Raw genomic sequence first — 12,654 nt, forward strand, 5'->3', positions numbered from 1 at the left:
AATTCCCAGAGTGCCCTGGGAAGAGGGACTGATGGTTAAACCACTCTCAACATTGCACAGAAATTACATGAAAATGCATATATTAGTGTAAATAATATACAAAAATGCATTATATTAGGGGAAATTGCTTGCCAAAATGTGGATCTTAGTCAAAACATATAAAAATTTGTTGATTAAGAGATATTCACATGTACATGGTGGCAAGTGTTCATGATGATTCTTTAAAAAATGCAAACGTAGAGAACTAAATTTTAAGATTGGAAATATGAGAAACGTAGAGAACCTGAAACTGCTAGATTTGTCCATTCTTGGTGACAAGTTACCAGGGATGTAGTTGTCCAGAGTCATGAGGGGTCATAGACCTTTCACTTTTCTGGGAGAAGGGTCCCAGCCAGGTTCCTAAGTACAGGCCAATCCTCATGAAAGGAGAGCGTGTCAGCCACTGAGAAGCGTCCTTGTCTTTCATTCTGATTAGAGCCAATCAGAGTGAAAGGAGGTGAGTCAGCCACTGAGAAGACTCTTCTCAGCAGTGAACTCACAGGCTCCCCTTTCATGCTGATCAGTTCCTAGGGATGTCTGTTGTAGTGGAGCGTGGACTCTGAGATGACATGAAGAGCAAGAGAGTCGAAAGTGGAAAGGGGGCGTGGCTGTGAGGGGGCATGGTGTGGCTGTCATGAAGGCACCCTGCACTTCTGCATTTGTCACCACACTACTACAAGTCACTTACAATAGATAAGTCTTCTGTGTTTGCTTCCAATCCGCTGACAAGAGAGATGTCCATCACAGCGTGGGAGGAAGCAGATTGAGGTTCCCTCCTGCTCGGTTTGTACCTATACAGGGTGAAGAATTGAAAACCGAACAGGTGACAGAGTCCATGAGAGAGAATAAGCTTCTCCTGCACTAGTCCTGACATGCATCTATTTTATGGAGACTAAGGCCATCAGTGGCTACTAATACATGGCTGAATACCCATTGCCCCCTACATTGACTACGCCCCCTTAGACATGCCGCATTTTAATGGATGACAGGACTGGATACCTACCCTCCCTTCCATTCTGAATGGAGAGGTGGGTGCATAGAGCTTCTCTTTGTGAGCGATGGCTGATGCCCATGCACAGAATGGCATACCCACATCTTGTGAGCGCACCCACATCTATTTCCACTCTTCTAGATGTGGCAGCTTTTGTGCCGTTTCCAACCCCCCCTCATGGCAGCCATCTTGTGACTGGTGCCCACAACACTCTCTCAAAATTCCATATATGTGACCATTGCCTCTAAAAGTGTGGCGATCCCCACTTTAGGCCATTTGGATTGTACCCAATTATGTTCTACTCAGAGGAGACCCGCAGAAATGACTGGAGCCCAGTTAGGCATGCCCATTCATTGCAGTGGGTCTGCTCTAACATTGGACATAATGATCTTACACACACACACACACACACACACACACTTCAGTTGTTAATGTGTACGCTCACTTCAAAATGCGGTTAGCCGGCTCTGCTGCATTTTTGGAGATGCTCCTGTTTATTCTGTTAAGTGAGGCCCTGGACATGTTCCTCAAAGCCCAGTGATGGCACCACTGGACACATCATCAGGTGCATTCCCAGTTCATGGAGGGTGGCAGGTAAGCTCAACAGGTTTGCCTGGTTCCCTGTGCTGATGGTTCCAGGGCCCACCCGTCCCCCTAAGTTCCTGGCCCCGAGAGATGATTAGGTAAGTCACTCAGCCTGTTCTGCCAGTTCCTGGTGGGATCAGCTTGAGTGTGTTTTTTTTAAAAAAAAAACTTGCTTCAAAGAGGTTTCTCAGCTGATCGGCAGATCAACCCATTTCCCCTCCAGATGTGGCCAATGGAAATGCTTTGCTGTCGGCGACTAGTGTGCTCACAGCCAGATTCTAAGCTTCCCTTAATATTCTCCAGAACACCACTGGCCATCCAGAGGCACCCCCCCAGCCTCCTAAGCTCATCTGCACCAGGCCATTGTATTGTTGTCCTGCTGGCTGAGTCTTAGTCACTCCACAGGGTTCTCCTTTTTCCTGCAAAATAGCTTGCAGGGCATATTATGCTTGGGAAAACAGGAAGCCTGCCTTTGGCAACCAGGGCCAGCTAGGATATCAAGACAGATCTATAACTCTGGCTACAACCATAGTATACAAAGGTCAGGAAGAAGCAAGGATGAGCATAGTTTAGTGAAGTTGTCATTAAGTATTGAAAAAATCTGAAATAAAATGCTTATCCCCCCCCCAACTATTCTGACAACTGGCACAAAGCAACAGACTCTTGACTCATCTGGACTTACTTTGCACAGGCCACCAAGTGCTTTGTTTCATCTGAGGACCTGTAGTAAGAGCCCCTTCCATCGATCCTCATTTCTGCAAATGCAACAGCAGAAGCAATTTATCCAGGGCTTTCCAAACCAATTACATAGATTGCTAAGTGGTTACAATGAGAATTAATCCTGGTTCTGTATCTTCAGGTCAAGGAAATCAACTCATTCCAAAGTCTGAGATTTTGCTTTTAAAAATAAAATAAAAACACAGTCCCGTTCAAAACCAGAATTTCAAAAGCTGCTCATTACTTAGCACCCAAACTCAAACATTTAGGCAGTTTATAAAGTGAATTATTTTTGGCAGGGCTGGGGAGCCTTTTTTCAGTCTGAGGGCCACATCCCCTTCCATACAACCTTCCAGGGGCCACATGATAGTGGTGGGCAGGGCCAGATGCAAAAGTGAGCAATTAATGTAAAATATTATTTTGTACCGCAAGCTGGTTTCTACAATCATACACATATACCTAGGCAAACAAGAGCCATTATTTGTCATTTGTTTTAAACTGTTTTTAATAATTATTTTATATTGTTGTGGGCTGCCCTGGGACCTACTGGTGAAGGGTGGGTAAAATAATAGTAATAATAATTTATTATTAGCCTATGGCCATACTACCCTGAACTCACCCGATCTCACCGTATGCGTACATAAACACATGAAAACAGGAAGCTTCCTTATATGGAATCAGATCGTTGGTCCATCTGCTAAGCACTGCCTGCACTGCCTGGCAGCAGCTCCCTGCGATTTCAGATTGGGCTGTCTCCCCAGCTCTACCTGGAGATGTCAGGGATTGAACTGGGGACCTTCTGCGTTCAAAGCAGATGCTCTACCACTGAATTACTGTCCTTCATCTAAAAGTAAGCCTACGGCCATACTATCCTGAACACGCCCAATCTCGCCTGATCTGGGAAGCTAAGCAGGGTCTGGCCTGGTTAGTACTTGGATGGGAGACTGCCTGGGAATACCGGGTGCCTTAGGCTTAGAGGGAGGCAATGGTGAACCACCTCTGAATACCTCTTACCATGAAAACCCTATGAATACATCCAAAAAAGATTCATAGGGTCGCCATAAGTCATAATCGACTTGAAGGCATATAACAGCAAGAACTACATTGTTGTTGTTGTTGTTGTTTACAGCCATACTACCCTGAACATGCCCAAGTTCATCTGATCTGGGAAGCTAAGCAGGGTCAAGCCTGGTTAGTACTTGGATGGGAGACTGCCTGGGAATACCAGGTGCCATTGGCTTAGAGGGAGGCAATGGTGAACCACCTCTGAATACCTCTTACCATGAAAACCCTATGAATACATCCAAAAAAGATTCATAGGGTCGCCATAAGTCATAATCGACTTGAAGGCATATAACAGCAAGAACTACATTGTTGTTGTTGTTGTTGTTTACAGCCATACTACCCTGAACATGCCCAAGTTCATCTGATCTGGGAAGCTAAGCAGGGTCAGGCCTGGTTAGCACTTGGATGGGAGACTGCCTGGGAATACCGGGTGCCGTAGGCTTAGAGGAAGGCGATGGTAAACCACCTCTGAATACCTCTTACCGTGAAAACCCTATGAATACATCCAAAAAAGATTCATAGGGTCGCCATAAGTCGTAATTGACTTGAAGGCATATAACAACAATTTATGTATGTATTTACTTGTTTGTTTATTTGTTTATTATTAGATTTATATCTGGCCCTTCCTCTCAGTAGGAGACCAGGGTGGCAATGAATAATAACAACAACAACAACAACAACAATAAAGCCTTGAGCCAGGTAAAGATACTCAAGGAAGGTGCGAGGCAAGACTGGTGAGAGGCGTGTCCTGGGGAGAGGGGGTGTGGCCAGGGTGTGTCTCAAGGAGCAGATCAAGACATCTGGAGGTAGGCCTTCTCCTCCATACCCTTGGTTTATGGCATTTGAACACACACACCATTCAAATCAATGACCTTAACTCTGCATCGTATTATTTCTACTAGCTACACCAAGTGTGGGGAACCTTAGGCCTTCCAGATGTTGCCAAATGACAACTCAGCCCCAGCAAGCCTGGCCAATGGCCAGGGATGATAGTTGTACTTCAGCAACGTCTGGAGGTCGAAAGGTCCCTCTCACCTGACCTGAGCTATACACATGAGGAGTGTTTTGGGAATATCCTTCCCTACTCCCTCACCTCCTTGCGTTTCAAATTAGGGCCAGGTAACCACACATGGAGATTCAGAATAGGCTGTGGTACGTTCAACAGATATGAGGAAAGAGCATCTGCTTTGCGTGCAGAAGGTCACAAGTTCAACCCCGCCATCTCCAGGTAGGGCTTGGGAGTCTGTCCTGTCTGAAACCCTGGAGAGCTGCTACCAGTCAGTGTAGACAATACTGAGCTAGATGAATCAGTGATCTGACTCAGAAGAAGGCACCTTCCCAAGCTCCAGAAGAGGAAGGGAGTGCAGATTCCCATGCAAGGGCAACGAGAAAAGACACAAGTCCTCTCCACAAATTGCAGCTTGCTGCAAGGGTGAAGAAGACTTTGCTTGCATCCGGCTACCCTAAACTAGGAGTGCCAAGTCTAGACGCTGAGATGTCTGCTATGACTTCATTAATGCTCCTTTACATTTCGCCATTTATCTTTATTTATTTATAGTACTTTTATTTATACACAAAAGCTGTGTGGGTGGCTTGCAACAGAACTAGAACAGTTGCCTACAAAATTAGTATTACAGAGTCAAAATTCTTTTCATTGTAAAGTATTACTTTCTCACCAGATGGCGATTTGACCTCAATCTTCAGCTCAAAGCTGCAAATGTCGTCAGAGGTACCGATCTTATAATACACACTTCTCACCTGCAGAAGTCCGTTTTAAAAAAAACAAAACAAAAACACGCAAATGGCATTTTAAGAGGATTTGAACTCACCAATCAATTATTTGGCTATAGGCATCTACTCATAATTCGTGTAAAATATGCATCTCTCAAATCTAGTCATCTACATACAATCTACAGTGTCTACAGGTGGATAGTCAGACCATTCAGTGCATATGGTGGGTGGCAACACACTTCCAAATACCAGTTGCTGGGAACCACAGGAGGGGAGAGTGCTTTTGCGCTCCGGTCCTGCTTATGGGTTTCCCATTGGGGCATCTGGCTGGCCACTGTGAGAACAGAATGCTGGACTAGATGGGCCATTGGTTCCTATCTGATGGACAGTGAACTTGTGCAGATAATCTAATCATGGAAGAGAGAGTCTCGCCTAAAGAAACCCGACCCATTTATTTCAGTTTGTAGCCTACTTAGTAATAAGGACTCAGACACATTCACGAGGCCCTTTCTGATTGGCTGCAGCCACTTTAGGGTTTGGCGGTGAGCTAGCTGGTCGTCCACTTGGCTTCTGTTGCAGCAGTTTTGCATCAGGCCAGGAAGGTGTGTGTGTGTGCCCTAACTTGGGGGTATGCAATGGGTAGAGGCAGAGCTTGGAAAAGTTACCGTTTTAAACTACACCTCCCATCAGCCCCAGCCTGCATGGCCACTGGATTGGGCTGATGGGAGTTGTAGTTCAAAAAAGTAAATTTTCCAAGCTCTGGGTGGAGGCACCCCCACTTAGCAAGGGGTCTCCAACACTGGCCAATGCAAGGAAAGCCTCAACCCCCTTTTCTCCTTCCTAAGTGGGACACTCAACGTCCCCCCCAGTGCTCAGTTTGGGGGCATGAAGGCTCACACATCTCACAGCAGATGGGATGGGATGGAAGATCCTGTCCTATGTCAAGCCAAACCCTTTAAGTTGCTGTAATCAATAAAGAGCTGTGGCCTTGTTTTATCCCATACCTGTCTCTGGTCTTTTGAGCAGGGCTAAAATATAACCTTCCCACAAACAAATCAGGATGAATGCTCAATAAACAGCTGGTGTCAACTGGGCTCCTTCTGGAAGGAAGGGCAGGATTGAAATGTAATACATAAATAACTGTCTCGCCTCCCCGTAAACTTTGTGCAAACACAATCAGGATGAATGCTCCGTCAACAGGCCATCTGGAAGTGAGCCACGATCCTTTGCTCACTTACATTCACTATCGCTAAGCCGGTGTTACTACCCGTGCGGACCTCTAAGTCATAATTCAAGGGAGCCTGCAGATGCAACAAAATGCAGAAAAACGGCATTAATGCAAACCAGATCCTCGTTACGCTGTTACGCTCAGCAGTTGCATTGTTCAAACAGCTTTACATTGGTGATATGGAGAAAGGTTTCTACCAGGATTAGCAAGGACATGCCAAATTTCACAGAATAGTAAGGACACAGTAGGCTGTGGGGGAGCGAATAACTGGCTAACTATTACATCCATTGGCAATCACTCATGGCCGAGTAAGATTGTCTTCCAAGATAATTTGGTTAGAAGAAGCCTGTGCGTGAATTTGTTTTATGTGGGGAGATTGGCCCACGACGATCAACACACAATCTTGACAGAAAAAGGCTTTGATCCAATGGAATGGATACCACGAAGATTGGAAGTCTTTTATCTGCTTCAGCCTTCATCTGCCTTCACAGCCGTTGTAACATACACATTGTTATCCTCCGCCTGTTCTGCCGTTGAGGACTTTCTTGGATCGTTCTTTGTCTGGTTTCTCTCCCTTGACCTTACCGCTATGGGTGACCCTGCTGGGAGTACATGACTCCCAATGGCATGGCTCACAGGGTTCACTGGAACACACAAGCCCACTCAGCACTACAAGGTGACAATCCAGCGAGTGGAAATTATTACATTATTACGTTATTACTACTACTTCCATTTGCACTGGAGGAGGTATAGCTTTGGGGAAAGGCCACTGCTCAGTGGTTGAGCATCTGCTTTGCATGCAGAAGGTCCCAAGTTCAGTTCCTGGCATCTCCAGGTAGGGCTGGTAGAGACCACCCTTGCCTGAAACCCTGGAGAGCCGCTGCCGGTCAGTGCAGAACAGCAATTCCCAAACATGTTTTCCCTTCATGGGACACCTGAAAATTGCTGATGGTCTTGTAGGAATCACTTCATGACTTTTCTGCCTGTTGCAGCAATTGTAATGTTGCCATGCTAGATGTTGTTGTGTGAAATTGTCATACCTATCAGCAGAGATCTGCAACGGTCTGAGACGCATGCGTGCCAGTGTGTGCATTTACCTAAGAAAGCAGGCTTTACCCTGCATTGAGATCACTGAGACTTTTTAGCAAAATAAGAAAAGCTACTTTATTTATAGAAATACGTAGTAAATAGGAAAGGCATTCCTAGTTCTAACTAAGTTGGAGGCGCAACGCCCAGGTTTGGGAGTTGACCTCATGGCTCAGGAGAGAGCGAGCAGAGACGAAGTTGTCTCTTCTCTCTTGGACAGCCGAAGAAGAGAAGAAGGGGAAGGGGGGAAGGAGGAGGGGCAGATAAGCTTCCCTAAGCATATCAGTCTGTGACAGAAGGAAGTCAGTCAGCATCACAGGTAAAGGCAAACAAGCCTATCCATTGGAGGACCCTAACTCTATCCCCCTTCTGGAACATAAACAAAAGAACAAAACAGGAGTTGCTCTTGCCCCACTTCCAACAGATGTCACATGCTTTATAATTGCTCCTTTTGTGTCATATGTTGTCTTTCATAGTATTACAATTTGTGTTCCACAGAATACAAACTGCAATATGATAAAACACAACATAAGAATTAAAAGAAGCGATAAAACACACAACTAAAAAACAGTATGAATATTTAATGCAGACACACCGAGGACCACCTGGGTGAAGCTCACAGACCACAGTTTAGGAAGTCCTGGGTACAGACAGCATTCCCCCATTCCTAGGGGTGCTGTTTTGGCTACAGAAGCAATGGCACTCACAGTCGGGACATTGGAGATAGAAGGAATGGTGATTCCAAGGACATTTCAAAACTATCGTCCCTTTAAAAAAAAAAAAAAACATTAAAAGCTATTTATAATATGTTCACTCACTTGCACAGACTTGCCCACGTAATTGTGTTCCGTCAGTCTGTACTGATGAAAATCTCCATGATTCTTGTAGGCCACTTTGACGTTCATGGACAGCATCATCCGTTTAATCAGAATGGAATATTCGGTCAGGGCTTCAAGAGCAATGACTGTATCCTGTCAAATGCAACCAGGCAAGGGTGGGGAATTAGCAGATGAACCATGGCCTGCTGTTATTTGTTTAAGTAAGGCATTTATGCCCTGCCTTTCCATACATCCTAAAACAGGTGTGAGGACCTTTGGCTCTCCAAACGTCACTGAACTACAACTCCCATCATCCCTGGCTCTTGGTCATGCTTGCTGGGACTGATGGGAATCATAGTTCAGCAACATCCTGAGGGCCAAAGGTTCCCCACATCTGCCATACACAATTGTGCATGCACAATTCAACAGTTGTTGTAAATTCTGAACTTGAGGGTGTTACTACATGAGATCCTCCCACATGACAATGGAATGAAACATTATCTCGGCAATCTTTGCAACAATCCTGAAAGCAGGCCAGCATTACTGTTCTGCCCAAATGGGGAATTTACAAAATGAGGCTGAGAAATCATTTTGGCTTGTCCAAGGCCTTCACACAGCTGAGCGGGGGATTTGAATCTAGGCTGGCCACATCCAAGCCCAGCACTAAAATGTCTAAGGCTGGGGTGGGGAATATGTAACTCTCTGGATGTTGATGAACTCCAATTCCCACTGGGCCCATCTAGCATGGCCAAAGATCAGGGATGATGGGAGTTATAATCCAACAGGCTCCCCAACCCCATCCTAAATGTTAAGCTGTTTCCTGGGCACTCCAACTCCCATCAGCTTCCGCCAGCATGGCCAATTGGGCAGGGATGATGGGAGTTGTTGTCTAGCAATACCTGGAGGGCTACAGAGTTCCTATCCCTGGCTTAAAAGAAAGGGAGCCAACCACAGCCTTGGCACTGCTCCTGTGAACACCAACCAACTGTGCCTATGAAGGGAAAAGGACTTTGAGCAAGGTCTCCAATGACAATCCATCAATCATTATTACAGTCAAAGACCACCACTATAAAATATTAAAACCATAAAACATACCAATATTATGCATAAAAAGAAGCAAACAGATGCAACATAAGATAATATGGCACTATTGGTGCTGGATAAGTACACCAATGGGCAGCCCCCTCCCCCAAAGAATAGCTATTATTATTCTCCATCATCACTCTCCTACAGGTAACAGCTGATGCACAAGATCTTGCCACATTAACTGTGACCTGTGGGTTCCTATCCAAGAGTAAATATTCTAAGAAAAATGCATCAGACCTCCCTGGGATTTTTTTTTTTTTTTTGAAGAATTGGAGTAATGAGATCAAATCATGAGTCTCAATAAAAAGGACAATATAGCAACACATGAGCAATGGTTTCCACATCTCCCATATCACAGGGGCATAAGCGCTCTTGTACCGGCACCTTGTTAAATCTGCCTTCTAGAAGTGCAGAAGGTAAAACATGGAGCCTAGCGAGCATGAAAGCTTTCCTATACTTGGGAATGGACAAATTTGTCATATAATTTGTTGTTGTAAAGATTCTCACATTATCTCCATAGTTAAAGTGCGGCCAAGCTCAAATTTATTTTATTTATTTATTTATTTAATTACGCTTTTAAACCGCCCTATAGCAACAAGCTCTCAGGGCGGTGTACAGCAAAATAAAACCACATTTAAAAACAAACAAGTGTGGATTAAAACATACACTATAAAACATATTTAAAAACAAAATTAAAATACGAATAAAATAAAAATACAGTTACAGTTAAATTTAAAATAAAATTAAATTAAGTTTAAATGCCTGGGCAAAGAGGTAGGTTTTTACCTGGCGCCGAAAAGATAACAAAGAAGGCGCCAGGCGTATCTCATCTGGGAGGGCATTCCATAATTCGGGGGCCACCACTGAAAAGGCCCTAGATCTAATTGTTGTTCTCCGGGCCTCCCTATGGGTTGGGACCCGGAGAAGGGCCTTAGATGTCGAGCGCAGTGAACGGGTAGGTATATAGCGAGATGATCTACAAATGATTATGTAGATCAATGTTCGTGAGCATCCGACGACAATTGTAAATGGTCTGCAGGCTTGTGAGAGAAGACAGGCCTTCAGCTATTGACCGCTGAGAGTTAGAGGATTTGTGTGTGTGTGTGTGTGTGTGTGTGTGTGTGTGTACCTGCGTGGAATAAAATCCACCACCGTATCTCTGTTCTTCCGACAACCACCTGATGATCGGATTAGCATAGGTTTGGTCTCCATGCAGAAGAGTGGCAAGCAAGGCATAGGCAGTGGTTTCGACCATCCTGGCGTAGTTTGCCGACGGACTGCTTGGATCTAATTTGATGGAGGATTCTTTCCAATAGCGATACAAAGGTGGGCCTACTGTAAAAGGAACGGGAATGAAGATGAATGGAGAGGGGCACAGCAAGGCAAGGAAACAGAAAAGTCACCTGGAGGGATCATAGAATCATAGAATAGTAGAGTTGGAAGGGGCCTGTAAGGTCATCAAGTCCAACCCCCTGCTCAATGCAGGAATCCAAATCAAAGCATTCCCGACAGATGGCTGTCCAGCTGCCTCTTGAATGCCTTGAATGTGATTACCTTTCACCCTATTGGATCACAGGACAACTAGTACCAAAAAACCAGACAAACCAGGAATAGGTGAGTGCAAACCATTCAAACAGGAAATTTGGAAGAAAGGATGTCAGAGAATTCTGCCCAAATTGGAAAGTTCACGGGTTCATCTGCGGTCAGGAATGAAAATCAGTCAAGTGAATATGATCATTGTTTGTCCACATTGCTGTTTCAGTCAGCAAACAATATGAAATTATTGTGAATCTTGGGCAACAAAACTTCTTTTTGTAAAAACAAAAAAGTCTATCTGCGGTTAGGAAAGTGATGTAGAAATGCACATAAAAAGCATAGGATGGGAGGAGATATATCCTCTGGGCAAGCAAATCAGATTGCATGCTCAATAAAGTGCAGACATCATATTTTTTGGTGCAAGCCACAACACACACATTTTTAAAAAGCCTTCTTAGACCTCTTTTACAGCCATGGCTTCCCCCAAAGAATCCTGGGAACTGTAGTTTCCTAAGGGTGCTGAAAACGATTAGGCCCTTGAGAGAGCTACAATTCCCTTTGCAAACTACAGTTCCCAGGATTCTTTGGGAAGAAGCCATGACTGTTAAAGTGGTGTGAGGGTTTTAAATGAATGGTGTGGATGTGACCCAAATTAGGATGAATGCTCAATGAGTAATTCATCTGGAGGCCTCCCTCCCCCCATCTCTATTTCATTTAGTTTCATCGTCATTAGGGGAAGTTGCTAGGAATTGGGAGGGGGGATTCAGTTAAACTTGCTTTTAAAGATGAACCTACCAAATTTGTACTTTCTGAAACAGCACATAAACCAAAACACAGCCATCCCTTGGAATGTGCTCATCTTCAAATTTTACAGTGCAGTTCTCCAGCCAAGTAACGTGTACAATAATGCATATACTAGGGTAAAGTATGGTTAAAAATGAACATACTAGGAGAAATTCACACTTAGATGCCCATCTACTTTCATGAGGACTTTTTTTTTAAAAAAAATAATAAATTGCAGACTGATGTGGAAGTGTGGAGAACTGAATTTAAGAAAAATGAGAAACTCGGACAAACCAAAATGGACAGCTATGTCCATCCACAGAAGTCGAGTTTTACCTTTCACGAGGGCTTCCCTCTTCAGCGCACCATAGGCTGCCCGTGCACCAGGATGATTGAACTGTGACAGAGCTAGTGCGTAAGTCACTACTGCCAAAGAAAATGTGCTCTGTGCCGACTGGAAATTTTGTAGCAAATAATCTTTAGCTTTATTCTTGGCATCGTCAATTCTCTGTAAAGACAAGCCAGACATTCTCTTTCCTTTTTTCTTTGCTTGTTTATTGTTGCATCTGTATCCCACCCTTTCCTCCAAGAAGCTCAAGGAGGTAGCATACACAGTTCTCCCCCACCCCTCATGTTATCATTACAACAACCCTGTGGGGTAGGTTAGGCTAAGCCAGGGATGGGGAATCTTTTTTCAGCTGGAGGACCACATTCCCTTCTGTTCAACCTTTGGGGGGAACATTCCAGTGGTGGGCGGAGCCAGAGGGAAAAGTGAGTGGAGCAACGTACTGCATTTCAGTCATACAAAAGTCCAGGGGAGGCTGGTGGCTCCAATGTCAGTGGGGCAGTGAATCCACTCTGGGTTTTAGTCTGAACTTTCAAGCAGCTGGTCCCAGGCGCTGGACCTATTCTGGGAATAGGTTTCAGCACCCGGAACAGCTCCTTGAAAGTTCAAACTAAAACCTGGAGTGGATTCACTGCTCCAGTCA

The 12,654-nt window shown here is 44.7% G+C and overlaps 1 protein-coding gene and 3 pseudogenes across 2 annotated transcripts in view; 3 read left to right on the forward strand and 1 right to left on the reverse strand.

The window, feature by feature from the left end:
• C5 (complement C5) overlaps nucleotides 1-12,654 on the reverse strand; it is a 72,138-nt gene that overhangs the window by 9,369 nt on the left and 50,115 nt on the right. For both annotated transcript variants that reach the window (XM_061603928.1, XM_061603929.1), the window contains 7 exons: nucleotides 12,002-12,173; nucleotides 10,476-10,681; nucleotides 8,261-8,413; nucleotides 6,367-6,429; nucleotides 5,074-5,155; nucleotides 2,298-2,370; nucleotides 728-830 (listed from right to left, as the gene is read on the reverse strand). In XM_061603928.1, the coding sequence (XP_061459912.1) occupies nucleotides 728-830; nucleotides 2,298-2,370; nucleotides 5,074-5,155; nucleotides 6,367-6,429; nucleotides 8,261-8,413; nucleotides 10,476-10,681; nucleotides 12,002-12,173 (852 nt within the window). The remainder of the gene's footprint in view (nucleotides 1-727; nucleotides 831-2,297; nucleotides 2,371-5,073; nucleotides 5,156-6,366; nucleotides 6,430-8,260; nucleotides 8,414-10,475; nucleotides 10,682-12,001; nucleotides 12,174-12,654) is intronic.
• Nucleotides 3,187-3,305, forward strand: LOC133374077 (5S ribosomal RNA; annotated as a pseudogene).
• Nucleotides 3,454-3,572, forward strand: LOC133374030 (5S ribosomal RNA; annotated as a pseudogene).
• On the forward strand, nucleotides 3,721-3,839 carry LOC133374101 (5S ribosomal RNA; annotated as a pseudogene).

The sequence above is a fragment of the Rhineura floridana genome, chromosome 20 (genome assembly GCF_030035675.1).
Source record: "Rhineura floridana isolate rRhiFlo1 chromosome 20, rRhiFlo1.hap2, whole genome shotgun sequence".
Lineage (NCBI taxonomy): Eukaryota > Metazoa > Chordata > Lepidosauria > Squamata > Rhineuridae > Rhineura > Rhineura floridana.